At 35.8% G+C, this 17,613-nt stretch overlaps 2 protein-coding genes across 2 annotated transcripts; one reads left to right on the plus strand and one right to left on the minus strand.

Annotated features, from left to right (window-relative positions):
• Window positions 1-5,361: 5,361 nt before the first annotated feature.
• LOC144434473 (uncharacterized) lies at window positions 5,362-8,834 on the minus strand. Its single transcript, XM_078122926.1, has 5 exons — window positions 8,743-8,834; window positions 8,079-8,201; window positions 7,612-7,804; window positions 6,945-7,086; window positions 5,362-6,106 (listed from the first exon to the last, which is right to left on the minus strand). Exons 1-5 carry the CDS (start codon window positions 8,813-8,815, stop codon window positions 5,420-5,422), a joined length of 1,218 nt encoding a protein of 405 aa, XP_077979052.1. The 5' UTR covers window positions 8,816-8,834; the 3' UTR covers window positions 5,362-5,419.
• A 332-nt stretch (window positions 8,835-9,166) lies between these two features.
• On the plus strand, window positions 9,167-17,613 carry LOC144433934 (serine/threonine-protein kinase PLK1-like). Its single transcript, XM_078122344.1, has 12 exons — window positions 9,167-9,274; window positions 10,467-10,574; window positions 10,945-11,061; window positions 11,753-11,970; window positions 12,834-12,929; window positions 13,521-13,834; window positions 14,595-14,717; window positions 15,049-15,144; window positions 15,597-15,750; window positions 16,080-16,209; window positions 16,706-16,822; window positions 17,392-17,613. The coding sequence occupies exons 1-12, from the start codon at window positions 9,167-9,169 to the stop codon at window positions 17,611-17,613; spliced, it is 1,803 nt and encodes a 600-aa protein (XP_077978470.1).

The following is a 17,613-nucleotide window of genomic DNA, read 5'->3' on the forward strand; positions in this document are numbered from 1 at the left end:
ACAAAACAAAGCCGTAGAAAACAACCTTACGTGCACAACATTGCCACCATTCCGCTATGTGTCATTTCAAACTGAAAATTAGCTCATATTAAAATATAAAACATGTGACATGTAATGTGATCTCATTCGAAGTAGGCCCACGCTTCCAAGTGGAGGGCTTATAAGTACACTATGTACATAACCACCCAAAAGTTTAGTAAAGGGGGGGGGGCTGGGGGGAGGATTAATATTCTTATAAACATCAAGGAGGTCCCTTGAATACGACTAAAAGAACACTGTGAATACATCTAAAATAATAATTCCTGGCTACTTATTTAACTAATTGCTACACTCTATGATATCACCATTGTTTAATGTTTTTATTTATTATGCTTCATCACTGGGTATACACAAAAAATTGACAAGTACAATGCAGAATAAAATTGAAACAGATCAATAACGTTGCCATTATTTTGTTACGATAACCAGGTATCAAGTCCCAGACGAGTATTCCATAGCATTCTTACTTGATTGATTGATTGATTGAAATTAAAAGTAAAATGTGATGAAATAAAACTAAAATAGATTACAAATTTATTTAGAAAACATGCATAAATACTTGCTAAGATCATAATTATAAATTCTCACAGTTTCGACAATATTACGGAAAGCTAAATCATTGTCTGTAAATTTGAAACGCACAAGCCTATTGAAATAGGAGTGAGTGAAAGACCGTGTGAAAAAAAAACTAAGGTGTCAGAGTTAGATGATAATTCAAAGACCTGGTATTGGGATAGCCTAGTTGAGATGTATTTAAATGAACGAACATTTTCCAAGACTGTCTCCAGCCTTGAAATACCTATAATATGATATTACATTAGCACAATTACATTTACCCAGCCATGAGCTTCTTACAATACGATATTAGACTGGTACATTAACATTGACTGAGACCGACCCCACCTGGCGCTACTTACAATAGCATATGCTAGACTAGTATATTAATATTTCCTGAAACCGTCCCCAAGCTGGAGCTACTTACAATACGTTATTACACTAGCACAATAACATTCTATTTTTATTCCAGGCGGGGCTCGGTTTTTCAGAATAGTTTTGTTTAAACAGCCAGTGTGCAACGGAACAAAGTACAAAGTAATGTTCAGAGCGTAACTTCTAGTACTCTTTTTAAGAAATGGTTGAAAGGATACTTTTATGAATTAATGGACCGATGTACGGTGTAAAAGATGACTTCCTTTTTTACTGATTGTTGTTTATTCTCTTGTGAGTTTAATCTGTACTTTTGTAAAATTGATTTTGTCTGTTCTATGTGGGACAACAGTGGAAATAAGTTTTTAACTTTTCAGTGTTATCCCAGCACAATAACGTTTATTTTGTTTGTTGTAACTGTTTTCTCTATAACTGCATACTGAATGTTTATTTTATTGTGCTGAAATAAATCAAATCAAATCAATACCATATTAGACTAGTATATTAACATTTACCGAGACCGTCCCCAAGTTGGAGCTACTTACAACAGCATATTAGACTAGTATATTAACATTTACCGAGACCGTCCCCAAGTTGGAGCTACTTACAACAGCATATTAGACTAGTATATTAACATTTATTGAGACCGTCCCCAAGTTGGAGCTACTTACAACAGCATATTAGACTAGTATATTAACATTTACCGAGACCGTCCCCAAGTTGGAGCTACTTACAACAGCATATTAGACTAGTATATTAACATTTACCGAGACCGTCCCCAAGTTGGAGCTACTTACAACAGCATATTAGACTAGTATATTAACATTTACCGAGACAGTCTCCAAGCTGGAGCTACTCACAATAGCATATTAGACTAGTACATTAACATTTACCACATTTAAAGTGGGCAGTGGAAAGACATGAACTTGGGTCTGCTGGAGCAACATCTCCTACAAAGCCGAACTTGTTGCTCCAGTTCGTCAAGCTCACGACATACACCGACATCCATCTTCGATCTTGTAGTGCATGTGGTGTACTTCCCTGCGCACACGGAGAACGCCATCTATGTTTAAGTTTACATTGAACTGCACATGCGCAAACAATGCGGCCTGCGCCTGGAGGTGCCCGGCCTGGAGGAGTGTCCTGCGCCGAGAGGTATGCTGTTAGACCCTGCTCAATCATCCCCTTGACTCTTTATAAAAAAAAACTCAAAAAAATAAGGGGAGAACCATTTGATTTCGGGGGGGGGGGGGTTTAGAGGAAAAAATTATCGGCAGGTGAAGGATGAAAAAAAATGGTCCCGTAATGGCCTGAATAAAAAAATATAGAAGTAAAAAAATTGTTGCGATGTGCTACAAAATTGGTAACCGAGAATAAAAATTGCACTGCTCCTGCAAATGGAAAACATAATTTGATACAGGACTGACAATAGAAAAACAATTTGCTGTCACAGTGATAGGAAAAAAAAACCCTCCCCCAAAATCAAATGGTTCTTCCATAAGCTTAATTAAAAATGATGGATTATGAAAAGTACGGACAAACAAATGTCAAAAAGTGAAACGAACATGATGGAGGAGATATCAGATGGGATGAGACGCCTATTACTTGAAGCTGTAAAATTTATGACCTACCACCTTGACCGTGCCGTGTAATGAAATGTACAGCTGATAGTAAAGAAATCAAGTACTTATGAACCCTTCTGGTCTTTATCAAATCTTCGGAAAAAAGGTCTGAACAAGCAACGAATCCCCGAAATTAATCACCAAATGATAAATATATCACCTCATATTACACATTAATAAAGTGCAAGGAAGCCAAGACTTATTTTTAAGTTACACTCCATAGTATATTCCTCTGGTATTCCATCCACATATTCTGATAAGAGTTCAAGTGAATTTACCCAAGTTATAAAACAGTTACATCATAGACCCTCCACCAACGAGGGTCTATGGTTACATATACCAATATTTGTCATCACTAATGGGAAATGTTTGTCTATGGAGTAGCTACATTGTTTCTGTTTATCCCCTCTTTCAAAGTATCACAGATAACGTGTAGCTTCTAGTCTATTTCAGATATTTTCCACTCTGTCCAGTAACTCTCAAAAAGATGACCTACCAGATCACACTTCAGTCAACGATATCACTGAGAAATTCAGTCAATATTTTATTGACAAAATAAGAAATATCCGCCTAAACTTTTATAATTCACAACCAACACCTGCATTTGACTCCCTGGAAACCCATACTTCATCTTCTCTGTCTGTCTTTAACCCAGTGAATGCAGATGATATCAGCAAAATTATTAACAGCACGCCGTCTAAAACCTGTTCCCTCGATCCTATCCCCACACCGCTTCTGAAACAGTGCCAAGAACACTTGTGGACCATTCTGTCTTTCATCATTAACTCATCTCTTACTCGTGGTAATGTTCCAGAATCACTCAAGTCTGCCGTCGTTAAACCAATTCTCAAGAAATCCTTACTTGATGCCAATGTATTCAAGAACTACAGACCTGTCTCCAATCTACCATTCGTTTCTAAAATAATGGAGAAAATTGTTGCAGCCCAACTAACTGCATACCTTACAGCTAATTCATTACTAGAGCCACTACAATCTGCCTACAGGAAACATCACAGCACAGAGACAGCACTCATCAAAGTAAACAACGACATCTGTATAGCACTTGACAGAGAACAATGTGTACTACTTGTTCTTCTTCTAGATTTGTCAGCTGCTTTCGATACAATAGACCACAACATACTCATTTCAAAATTATCAAACCTTGGCATTACCGGCATCCCACTGCAATGGTTTAAATCATACCTGCAGAACCGACATCAATCAGTATTAATATCAGGCAATACCTCCAAAGCACAACATCTACAATATGGCGTACCCCAGGGCTCTGTGCTAGGCCCACTGCTCTTTTGCATCTACATTTCTCCATTTGCCACCCTATTATTAAAAGACGTCATGATTTGAATTTTATACAATATGCTGATGATAATCAACTATATGAAGGATTTGCTTTGGCTGACACATCCACCACTGTTGCCAAGATGGAAACTGCAGTACTGGACATAAAATCATGCATGACACAAAACAAACTTCAACTAAATGATGGTAAAACTGAGGTACTACTCATTAGGTCTCAGTTTATGCGCATACCCCGTCCCATTGACAGTATAAACATTGGATCATGTTCTGTTCACTTGGTTAACTATGCACGCAATATTGGTGTAACTTTCGATGATAAGCACACTCTTAGGAAGCACATTACCATAACATGCAATTCGATCTATTACAATCTTCGAAAAATTGGTCGCATCCGTCGCTATCTGACAAGTGAAGCACGTGGGAAAATCTAGTCCATGCTCTTGTCTCATGCAAACTGGATTACTGTAATGGACTCTTATATGGTTTAGCATCTAAAGACATTACTCATCTACAACACGCTCAAAACACAGCAGCCAGAATTGTTTCACGCTGCAAGAAATCAGACCATATCTCCCCAGTTCTCAAGGATCTACATTGGCCACCAGTCTACTACAGAATACACTACAAAATACTCTTGATGACCTACAAAGCTCTCAACAATGCTGCACCTAGTTACATATCGGATCTGATCAGTTATATAAAGCATGCTCCACGTGTACTTCGCTCCAACAACAAAGGTCTATTACACATCCCACCCTGCAAACTTAAATCCTATGGTGAACATGCTTTTTCACCTGCTGCCCTGCAATTATGATAGTCTTCCGGTTGCTCTGCGTCAATCACCAACTCTGGACAAGTTCAGGAAAGACATTAAGACTCATCTTTTTTTGAAAGCATTTTGATAAGAACTCTTTTTAGTGTCATGTAAAGTGCCTTTGAACATTCTGAGTAATGGATTCAGGCGCTATATAAATTGTTTGATTGATTGATTGATTGATAGTCCACTGTCCCCCTCTCTCCTATGTGCCCATGCGCACACGTGCATGTGCACACACACACACACAAACAATCACACTTCGTAGTATTCAATTTGAACTTTTGTTCCAAACACAACTAGAAAATTTACCTGAAATTTTCGACTGTACACTTCAGTCTTTGTCAACAGATTGACCCACTATTCAGCACACGTGACCTTACAGGACACGTGAGCCTAATAAGGGGTCAAAGGTGCCTGGAAGTTGACTGTTGACAAAGACTGAAGTGTACAGTCGAAAATTTCAGGTAAATTTTCTAGTTGTGTTTGGAACAAAAGTTCAAATTGAATACTATGGTTTACCAACACAGATGAATTTCCATTTGAAAATCACACTTCGTGTTTGGTCATTGATCATACACACTTCTTTAAAAAAAACACTTTCAACTGACTAAAATGCACATTTATTGAAATCCATCCAAATTGTAAATTTTAGGCATACAACAGAAGTGATATTGTGTGTTCCCTGCCATAAATTGATTTATTCTATATCCTTCTGTTTCTTCTTCTTTTTCTTTTTTGATTTTTTACTTGGAATGACCTCAGTACAGTCAGTTGAAGATTCTGTAATTTTCTGCTTTTTCTTTTTCTTCACCTGCTCCTTGTCTGTAGTATTGGTTACCATGGCCACAACCTCCAACTCCTTAGATTCATCATCATCATCACAGTGTTTCCTTTTCTTTGATTTCTTTCTCTTTCTGACAACTTCAACTACATCTTTTTCCTCTTCTTTGTTATCAGTTTTGCTATCTACAATCATTTCTTGTTGGGTTTCTATCAAATGTGTGAGACGTTTCTTTTTCTTCGACTTTTGTTTTTTCCCAGTTACTTCACAGTTTTCCTGTTTCTTATCATCATCGTGATGACTTTCCCTGTCTACATCTACACTATTACTAACTTGATCATCTAGGCTATCACATTTTTTGCTCTTTTTCTTTTTCTTTTTCTTGTCCTTTTTCTCAACTTTAAATGATATCCTGTTTTCTGAAGAATCACTTTCAGCACCACTGTGTTCTCTAGACTGTTGAGGAGTGAAATTCCCTTGCTTGTTTTTCAGCTTCTCCATCTTGGCTGAGAAATAGTCCTGTAGACTCTGTGTGCTGGTGACAGTAACAATGCCATGTGATGTGCTTTGGTCTGTTTCTGGTGAACTACGTTCAGCTATCTCCTAAGAACAAAGACAGACAAGGTTTGGACACTGTTGATTATCTGAAGTAAAATGCACCAAACCATCCATGTATAATGCCTTGGTAAACAGATGTATAATATTTTGCATATTATATTTGAATAACAATTTGCATGTAATTACTTATGGGTAATAATTTACATATGACATTGCAATTCATCACAGATATAATAACATCTTGGTGAGAATTATTTATCAAAGAATTTGGTTTCTTTTTGGAACAGCACCTTCAAAGTAAGGGGTAAACATATGTTTTCACTTATACTTCGTGGTGCTTGAATAGGATGAAAAAAGGCTCAATAAAAGTAACTCTTTAAATAATCAATATTCTGCTGTCTCCACATGAAATAAATTTGAAGAGGCAAGAAAGCAGGTTACCAATCCATCAAATCTCATAATGAACTTGAAGATCGTTCTTTAAAGGCCCATGATTCAATCCTACACTTTTGCATTAATGAGCTTATTAGGAAGCCACAAGATTATTCCTTTGTACTGACAACTTTTTCTACAGCTCTACCAATGAATGTTATTCACACTCTAATTTTACTCCTAATCTGACATGGGCCTTTAACTCACTTGCCCTCATGATAAACTGAGAATAGATTATTACGATGAAACTTTTCTGAAAACATTTCAGTATTTTATTCTTCTGTAATTTTCATTATTTCATTCATTATTAAAGCATGTGTCTAGTTGAGAAAAGTATGAAATTTTAGTTTTATCCTGTTCTTTTTGCAATTCTGAGGAAATCACTCCTCCATCAAAGTCATATATGTACATTTCATAGACTGCTAATCACAATACACAACTGTTAACTCACCTCAGATGATTGTTGAGATACACTCTCTTCTCGTTTTGGACTGGATGAAGGTGTATTTTCATTGCTTTTCTTTCCAATAATGCATGCCAAGTCCTTTTTACTGTACAAACTAAGATTTTTACCCCTTGTAAATTTCATGTAACTGAAACAAAAAACAACAAACAACATTAATGTGAGGAAAGGATATAATCACCCATTCTTGTCTAAAATGTTTTATGGTACTGTTTCAGTCTACTATGTCCTTCACATCACAGGAACTTTTTACACATTAACAGGTAGATGTAGCTAGAATAGCAATCTGTTGGTCCTATTCAGAATACATGTGTTACTGGTAGTTAGCCCTATACTGTGAATTCACACCACATTTACTTGTAATCATACAATGCATGGTACAGCACTTTTAAAATCTGTTCACTACTACCTCTATACTGAATTATTGCAAAGCTGTTTGTGATGGCATGACATGTTAAGATTTGGGGCAGTTATTAATCAGGTAATTGGGATTGGAAAGAAATGATTATGAACTGCACCAGACTTGTGAGGCTCATTTGTGTACTAGACTGCTTTACAATCACCCTTGTCAGGGACCTCACTGCAAGCAGGTACAAGCATGGAGTGAAAGACTCCTACTTTTCAGCCAAAAGAGAATAATCAATACCACACTTACTGCACCCTTTTCTTAGATTTCTTTGATGTTTGTTCTAAATCTGTACAGGTAGTAGATGGTGAATCGTCATCTTGTGTTTTACTGTCCTCAGTTTTACTATTTCCATAATGTTGGTTCAGGTCTGTAAGCAGTGATTCAAACTCATCTTGATGTGCCATCCATCTCTCTTCAGTTTTGTGATTTGCGCCAAGACCTGAAATGCAGGAAATCTGTCAAACCATAGTTTTGTATGCATGCACACTTTTCCCCACTAACCAATTTATGAATTTGCAAGTTACAACACGAAAGAAAAGAAAGTAAGAAAGATAGAAAGAAAAGAAAACAATAAAAACTTTATTTACCAAAAGAAACAGTTATTTTTTCTTGAAACTCTTGAATTTGAATATTTGTATATACATTTTATATAAATGACCATACACATGTGGTTGGTGGGCAAATATTTTCTGCTTTCAATAATTACATCTCACCTATATTATCTCTATTCTTAGTAACTCTGATGTGGTCTGTTATGCCATGTTCTTTGGCACCTAGGCCACTACCTGGCTTCCATCCCATCTTTTGCAGCATACGTTGTCCGAACTTATCAGAATCTGTAAATACAAAAGTGATGAAATCTGAAGGGTAAACGATTTGCACAATACATAGGACGTAAAATGACATCGTGAGAATTGTTTTACACTTTTGATGACCAGATATATCAAAGACGGTTGGAGTACCCCCTCCCCCGGCCCCACCCCCTTACAGATGTATGTAAAGTTACCGGAGATCGCTGTACATCCTGATCATGTACACAGGGGCGTGTAATATTTCATAGATTGTTGTTTTCCAGGTCTACAGACTAAATATAACAACCTTTTGATTACTATATATTCCCAAATGTAAGGGGAAGAGACGTAGCATAGAGATTGATACATTTGTAGCAGCAAGATTCGTACGATATTTTCCTAAGAAAACGACATTCTAAGCAACAATCTATGAACGGACCATCTATGAAATATTACACGCCCCTGTGATATCATGTATGCCGTAGGGACCGGCGATGGATTGGCCAGCATCAAGTACTACATTATATGGGTGTGTCAAGTCATTTGTCTATTCAAAATGTTACAGGGATCAGATTCTACGACTTACCATTCGCCCAAAGTGTATTTCTTGGGTCTGAGGACCATTTATTACGTCGTTTACCATCTGCGAGCATCGCCATGATGAACCTCGTGTGCGATTTTGACCTTTGTCCCTTTAATTTTTTAAATCACGCATCTCGCGAGATGTGGAGTTATCGTCATTGGAATTTACGATTTAAAAATCCCGATTTCAACCAATCAAATCACTGCATTGTTCCACCTCTGACCAATCGGCTTTCGGTCGTAGTCGAACCGCTTATTTCAAACGCCATTCATCTTGTAAATGAACACGACGTCGTAGTGTACACTAGTTCGACATTTGATTACATTTTTCAACCGAGTTTCACGATCGACGGAAATTTGTTCGTAGAAACAGTGGCACTTGCAATTTTGTAATATTTCATTGTTGAAATTGCACTTGCGGTAGGAAAATGTCGAGCAGACACAGACCAGACGACCCACGATTGAAGGAAATTCCTGATGTTGTAATCGACACGAAGAACAACAAACGATACATGAAAGGACGATTCCTTGGAAAGGTAAAAACAAAATCCACATTTTACACTTTCTTTTGATGTAAATATTGTAACGATTGTCGAAATATTTTATGAACAAAAATGAAAACATATGATGCACAGACGATGTCATCAAAGAAATGTATTCGGTAATCCCGGCGTACATGTCCAGTCATGACTGAGACCTTTTTGTTTACTATTCAATTTAAAATGCCGTAAAATTCCGGCGTAGTATGCACTCTTTCAGTTTATAGTTTATCTAAACCCACTTTTTCACTTCTCTTTCATTATTTTTGTGAATATAAATACGAAACTATGCCACAAATATGAATGTATAAACTTTAAAGGAAAACCGTTGAATCGTAAAACGTTAGTAACGTTTTTTTGGTGAACAGAAAGCAACGAAACTTAGTTTAAGTTACATGTAAGCATATGCCGCCTAGAGTTTTTAAAATGTAACGATTCTCTCTTTTGGGTGCATCACTGGTAACAAATTAAACAGTGAAATGCATTTGTCAATTCTGAAAATAACAAATGTTGCCATAGCATATGTTAGCACTCTCTTTGTTGGCTGCAATAACGGTTTCTTGATGAGGTCGGTTGTGTCTGAGTTACAAAGTTTCACCGCCATACACTTACAATTACCTTTACACTTACAGATGGATAAAACTGTACTTTATTTGTTGTATGATGATATTTGAGACTATTTAATTGTCATACTTTCATAGTTTCGTGTATGTTAACCATATTGGCCAACTGAACAGCTCCTCAAGTGAATGATCACATTGTTTATTTAATGTTTAAAAGTGAAGAGAGGCTCTGAAATTTGATCAGAAAATGATATAAATGTTTATCAGTTTGTGAAAATAAACACTAACAAATTCACAAATCAAAATGCAAGAATATCACCTGGCCACCAACAACATTTTGATATACTTACAATTTAGGTTTAAAAAATTGTAGGAAGATTTTCCTGCAATCTGAAAATATATCTGTATCAGCATCTGATTTCACAAATATTTCTTTGCTTAACAGTCAAATTGGATAAAAGTTTCTAATCTTAGTAATTCATTATAACTATTTTTGAATGTTTGTGGTGACGTTGAACAAAAAATGGCAAAAGTAACATTTGCCACTTTATGAACTAACTACTGTTGGAATTTTCAGATCATGATCTTCAACTAATTATCATATTACAATTTAATTTATCTTGCAGGGTGGTTTTGCAAAATGTTACGAGATGACAGATGTGGACACACAGCAGATTTATGCTGGCAAAATTGTTCCAAAGGGTTTACTGATCAAACCCCACCAGAAAGACAAGGTAAAACACATATTTTGGAATGTATCCAAGTTTGATTAGCTTTATCATCTGACATCTACATGTAACAAACGAATCATTCTACTGGTGAGGAAATAGAGAAAATAAAATATTTAGAATATTTCAAGAAAATGTTAGTAGCTTAGATATCAGTATTCCTTGTAGATTTGTAATGTGGAAAATTATCGATAATCTTTATTTTTGAGATTTTCCCCCCAATAATGGCAACTCTCTTTGAAATCTTGATTGGCACAAGTTGTCAGTTACTGAATCATTTGAATACACAAAAGACATCTGTTGACCTTATGATAAGTTAAAGTAGTACATGTAAAAGTATTGTCAGTAATTCTGTTACTATTTTGTTATTTTGTAGATGAGCATGGAAATTGCCATACACCGTAGTCTATCTCACCCCAACATTGTTGGATTCCAAGGATTTTTTGAAGACAAAGATTTTGTATATGTTCTCTTGGAGTTGTGTCGTAGAAGGGTAAGTTAGTAATATTAGTATCAACCACCTGTAGGATTATATGACAGTGTGTAGTTGAACAAAGTGTTCATTGAGCTGTATGGTCAATGAATTTTGGTAGATCAAGTGGAAGAGAATTTTAATAGCACAGAAAGCATATGGTGGTGATTTGTGTGTGTGTGCTCTACTATGATATGTTGTGTAATGTAATTGTGTGTTTGTTATTCTGTGATATTATAGCACTGTCAATGCATGATGCGTTGATACATGTAGTGTGGGTAGTGTTATTGTTCGTTGCTTGACACTTCTCTAATATGTGTTAATATCTATTTAAACTTTGTTCAGAGCATTTATTGCAATAAATGTAGGGGGTTGACAAAAGGAATAACCAGTTTTAGTTAAGGATTGTATGATGATGTAAGATTTAGATACATCAATGTTGTGGATAAGTTACATTGTGTCATTCACAGCCCTATCAGACTTCTCATATCACAATGAGTGCTGGCTGATAGGATGGCATGACATGTTGTATCTTACAGATTATTTTGTGCAATGTATTTGATGATACAGTTCTCATTTCACCTTTTCACATTTTGAACTTGTTTCTGGACTTAAGCAGCAGGACAAATATAATTTTGTTGATCTCAATGTAGGCTAGGCGGCTTGTATAAGTTGTAGTGTTCATTATCTACATGTATTTCTCTGTCGACAGTCTCTAATGGAATTACACAAAAGAAGGAAGGCTGTGACAGAGCCTGAAACTCGCTACTTGATGCGACAGATTCTACTGGCTACAACCTATATCCACAAACAGAAAGTTATTCACAGGGATTTAAAACTTGGCAATCTGTTTTTGAATGATGTTATGGAAGTAAAAATTGGTGACTTTGGCCTCGCTACAACTTTAGAATATGAGGGTGAACGTAAAAAGTAAGTAGACATTATAAATTGATAGGCATGTATATTTACAATTCTCAGTAGTTAATCCTCTTTCTCCCAACATTTGGCTGTGTATGAACAAATACCCCTTTGGAGAAAGATGATTAAGTTTGATTAATATAATGCAGACATTGGAAAGATTTCAAATGAAATTAGATTAGATTGTACTAGCATTTGTTTCATGTAAGAAGACAAGACTGAATTGCTGTGATTGAGCATTGTCGCAAACCACTGCCTGTTTTACGACACCGTTCTTAACGAGCCTCCCTTTTTTTAGAAATAATAACTCTGGCTTGCAAGAATGTGATTGAGCTAAACACTTTGAATTATTGGCTACTGGCCAAAAATCTGAATAAAGTTGTAATTTTACATTTACAAACCCATTCATTGGATTTTCTTTCACAAATCAGAATGGTGAATGCCCTCTGTGTTCTGGTTACCAGAAAGAGAAAAGATTTATTAGTTTGGCCACTAGGAGTGCTATTTGACAACAACAATTTTTTAGTCCAATACTGTGTAGCTTCCCGGTGTAGCTGGCTCTAAAAACCATCCTTTCCCAAGTTTCCCAACATTTCATGGCAAAATATCTTTAACAGTCATACTTCTGCTTTTCTTTTAATTTTCAACTCTAGGAAATATGAAGTTTGTTTGCTTCCATTTTGTTGACAATTTCTTGTCCTGATATCTATGTGTTTAGCAAATTTGATGGAAACTTTCACACCCATTTTCCCAAATCTGGAGTGTCTCAGTGTGCACTTCTTTAAAAAAAATGGCTAACCGTTGGTAACCAGAATATAATGCATTGTTGCTTGTATTCAAAGAATGACTCATGTAATAATATTATTGTATTATAGAACATTGTGTGGTACTCCTAACTATATTGCACCTGAAGTTCTATACAAGAGAGGGCATAGTTATGAAGTAGATACCTGGTCTATTGGATGCATTATGTAAGTTTATTATTCTTATTCTTTATAGGAACTTAGAATTGTCAATTTGATTTCAATCAAAATATGAAAATGTTGTCAAAGTCTCCCTTTTTTCTTCTATTGTCAATGTCCAATCCTCTCAAAATAAAATCATGGTGAATTTTTATGTGTACGTCTTACAGTAAAAATGAATTTTGTCAAATCAGAAAGCACGTACAGATAGTGTTCCAGTGGAAAAAGGAATAGAGTGGTGACTGAGAAAGTAATGATTTCTGGATCATATCATCATTATCATATGTATTTTGTGATTTGTTAACTGACTTGGTCAGAAGGCCAAATTCAAATATTGATATAGTATTAGTCTACTTCTCCTGAGATAAACATATGAGAAAAAGAACCAAATCCATTGAAATTACACTCCCAACAAACAAACAAACAAACAAACACACAAATTTACTAATCGGATATACTGGTAATAATATTGGACCATCAGGTTTGTTGTCCAGCCCAGATCTCTGAACCAGTAACATAGTTGTAGAAGAAATATATGTTGACATAATGTGCTTCAATTTAGATTAATTTTTATGGTAATATGTTCACTTTTGTTTGCAGGTACACTTTACTTATAGGCAAGCCTCCATTTGAAACAACTTGTCTGAAGGACACCTATGCACGTATCAAAAAGAATGAATATTACATCCCCTCAAGAATATCACCACAGGCGAGAGCCCTCATACAGAAATTGTTACGTAGTGATCCCACAGAACGGCCTACAATTAAGGGTGTCTTGGATGATGAGTTCTTCAAGTGTGGACCACTACCAAGCCGTTTACCCACCTCATGTCTGACAACAGCTCCTAGGTTCAGTGTAGCAACATCAATGTCAGCAATAAGGAAACCATTGTTAGAGAAAAATGGAAAAGATGGTATGTTTCATTGAAAGTAAAGTATCTGTTCACAGGTGTAACTAGGATGTCTGATTGGAAAGTCATAAATTGGCAACTTGTTGGCAGGGATCCAATGAATGAGTTTGATTGTTAGGTTGGAAGGTTAAACGTTGATGACTTGGGAAGTTGGGTTCTTATGCATACGTTTGATTGGGAACAGAACACTTGAAAACTTGACATACAATGTATTATATTGCAACAAAGACAGCATCATCACCTGTCATAAGGAGAGATACACATCAGGATAATGCATGAGATGTATTTGTTGACACATTAGCTCAGCTGGAATTGAGATATTGTGTCAGATGTAGGTACAAAACACTCACAGAACAAAAAAGAACAACCAACAATAAAAGTAAATTAAATGAAGAAATCACGTAAATTTCATTACATCAGATTAGAGTACCATCAAATTTATAATTTCACAAATAAGCAATGGTCCCACCAGGGATGGGACGGGAATAGGACAGCTAAAACATTTAATGTTTTGGATTTTTGTAACCCATATAGATCAAGGTGATTGAAAACTGCTATGTTTGGGAATATGTCCATAGCTCACAAGAATGTGGCTATAATTTTATAATTCTAATATTGACTGTGCTACAGATGTTACCATGTAGTATGATGGTATTTGACAAAATAAACACAATTTTGGAAAAAGATTCCTTTAGGTACAACAACATGACATTCCTAGTTATAATACTGATCATATCCACTATCTATTTTTGGCATGATTTAGATGGAAGTAACAGTGTGAAAAAAGAGACTGAAGCAATAAAGCGAGGTACTAGTTCTGGAGGGAAACAGTCAGAGAATATGAAAGGAGGGGAAGCTAGAGTATGTACCCTGAAATCTGAAGATGGTGAGTATATGATAAATTAATGTAACAGAATTGATCAAATTAATTGGACTTTGATTTCCTTTTAATGTGATCTCTGATTTCCAAAGTGTTTTGTCGTAATGTGAGTTCATCAGATGATGGAATGAATCTTTATTTTTGCTGGAATAATTGTACATTTGTATTACATATTGACATTTTTGTCTTGGTATGGTGCAGCACTGAAGACAAAAACATAGCATGTATTACAAAAAACTATTGAAGCAAAATCAGAAGGTAATCAGAATGAATTTGTGTCAGTGTTCTGAGACTTTCGTAATAGTTTGATAATGTTTGACTTGTTTTGTATTGACAGGTGGTGAACAAGTTGAAAACAATCTAACTGATCTATTAACACAACTGAATTCAGTGGTTCGTTGTAACCCAGCACTCAAAGCAGTGATAGAACAAGGTAAGCGTTCTATCTCTTATCACAAAGACTAAAAGTGCATCGTTGGTTTGACATGAACCACTGCTTTGGATGGTAGTAGCAACCAATAGGAGGAGACAGCACACATGTTGACTTTACAAACCCATGTCCTTTCAATATCATAATTCCATCATGTCATAATACCTAGTGGTACTTCTTGTTACTTGAAATAGCATTTTGCCACCTAGGCATGTCATAAAATAACAATCATTCAATTTCTTGATCAACACTACTACGATTTCCATGCCACATGCTACACTTGCATTTCTATAGGTCTACCATCTTGTTCTATTTTGACCCCCTAGCATAAGGTAAAATCTAAAAATTATATGTGTCTCCTTCACTTTGAGTTATATTCAATGGGTACATGGATGTAAACTTTCATATTTTATCAGAAATAACACAAGTAATGCTTATTTGTTTTTGATTGACAGATGAAGCTGAGGACCCTGCTGCAGTGCCTGTCTACTGGGTCAGTAAATGGGTGGATTATTCTGACAAGTATGGTCTTGGTTATATGTTGAGTGATGACAGTGTAGGAGTTCGATACAATGATTCAACTAGGCTTTTACTATACGCCAATGGAGAGTAAGTTGTACTTTAAGTTGTATTTACAAACTTGAATCAAGGGCTGTGCATTTGTATTAAATTTAACAGTGTCCAAAAGTATGCTTTCATTCATGCCCTACATGACACTGATCGTTGAGGCCCAGTATCATGTGTATTAGCTTCAAGCCAAAGTTGTTCTAGCTATAAAAATTAACCAAATCTGATCACAAGATGACATCTGATTTTAGAACATCAAGAATCAAACTTAAAATGAGGGTACCATTTACTGATATATCTAACAATAAATGTTGGGTCAAATTATTTTATTTTTTTGACAACTGTAACAAATTATTATCTTTATTTTCTAGAACTCTACAGTATATTGACAAAGATGGCAATGAGACTTTCCATAAATTAAAGGAATTTCCCGAATATCTGACCAAGAAGATGACTCTTCTCAAATACTTTAGGAATTACATGAATGAAAATCTGTCAAAGGTGAGTTGATACACTAGTACTAGTAGTTGGTGAACATATGTAATTAGAACTTGTAATGGACTAAAATCAAATGCGTCAGACGTGTCAACCTAGACTGTAAGATATGTCATGTCGTTCTGGCCTCCTCCGATGTGTGAGGGCGCCCCGTCACAGCGTACCTTACAGACATGTCAAACCTTCCCCAGTGCCTATTTCTAGACTAGCATGTGCCAGATGAGACTTTGCAAAGTATGTGTAAACTGTACAATATACATTGTGTTGTTCACCCCTAATGAAGTGACGCTATCAGATTGGGTGGCATGAGACATGGTATCTTGCAGACTATATGTTATATTGCTCAGAATTTTTCCATAATGGTCTTAATTTTGAAACCTGCTATTTTTGATAAATTGTTCATATAACTGTGAAAGTAAAAATGTATAAAAGAAAACAGGTTGATATTGTAAACTGTAAAAACACAACATCTAATTGAATATCTCTTTGTTGTGACTGATAGGCTGGTGCTCAAATGACTCCACGTGATGGTGATGATATGATCCGTCTTCCTTTCTTGAATGCATGGTTCCGTACACGTAGTGCTATTGTCCTCCATCTCAGTAATGGTACAATACAGGTTAGTACAACTATAACATATCAATTGCATATTCAACATTGTATTATGTGTCCTACATTGAACTAGGTTACCAATGTCAAAGCCAATAGGTAAAGTTCATTGATGTGACAATGATGTAACTGATATACTGCACTAGTAATCTCACCTGTATGTGGTCAACTTTTGGCACATGATGGCTACATCGACAAAATTGGGACAACACTGACCTGAAATTTACTAGTAGAAAAAGTTTTAAATTAATCCTGCTAATATTCTTTTATAATATGACAAACTTTTTCCTAGCCTGAAAAATTGAATTTTTAAGTTCAACCATTGTGGTAGACTCATTGGGAATACTATATTATACTAAATCATAAACAGCGCCCTCCCTCTATCATAGAGTAAACAAGACTGACAGTTTGCAGTCGAAAGCTCTCAGCTTACCAAATTATGTTGTGTGTATTTGTCACAGTTTTAGTACTCTTGCAATTCTCAAGATTGTCCAAATTATGTTCAGTGGCATCCAGCCATAGATAACCATGTAACAGTGAGCTTTTATTGACTCATTTCATGTGTTTATTTCTTCACAGGTGAACTTTTTCCAGGACCATACGAAAATCATAATTTGTCCTCTAATGTCGGCTGTCACTTACATTGATGAAGCAAAGAACTTCCGCACATTTAGACTTCCACTTATAGAGAAGTTTGGTTGTTCCAAAGTACTATCAAATCGACTGGACTATGCCCGGGTCATGGTTGAACGACTTATGTCGCCAAAATCAGCATCTTCAAGAATCAAATCAGCATCATAA

The sequence above is a fragment of the Glandiceps talaboti genome, chromosome 4, assembly GCF_964340395.1.
Source record: "Glandiceps talaboti chromosome 4, keGlaTala1.1, whole genome shotgun sequence".
NCBI lineage: Eukaryota > Metazoa > Hemichordata > Enteropneusta > Spengelidae > Glandiceps > Glandiceps talaboti.

Coding starts and splice junctions, on each gene's coding strand:
- LOC144434473 (XM_078122926.1), bottom strand. CDS start 8,815: ATGGCGATGCTCGCAGATGGTAAACGACGTAATAAATGGTCCTCAGAC. Junction 8,202..8,742: donor AAATACACTTTGGGCGAATG/GTAAGTCGTAGA, acceptor TTGTATTTACAG/ATTCTGATAAGTTCGGACAA. Junction 6,107..6,944: donor TATCTCAACAATCATCTGAG/GTGAGTTAACAG, acceptor CTTTGTTCTTAG/GAGATAGCTGAACGTAGTTC.
- LOC144433934 (XM_078122344.1), top strand. CDS start 9,167: ATGTCGAGCAGACACAGACCAGACGACCCACGATTGAAGGAAATTCCT. Junction 13,835..14,594: donor AGAGAAAAATGGAAAAGATG/GTATGTTTCATT, acceptor GGCATGATTTAG/ATGGAAGTAACAGTGTGAAA. Junction 16,210..16,705: donor TGAATGAAAATCTGTCAAAG/GTGAGTTGATAC, acceptor TGTGACTGATAG/GCTGGTGCTCAAATGACTCC.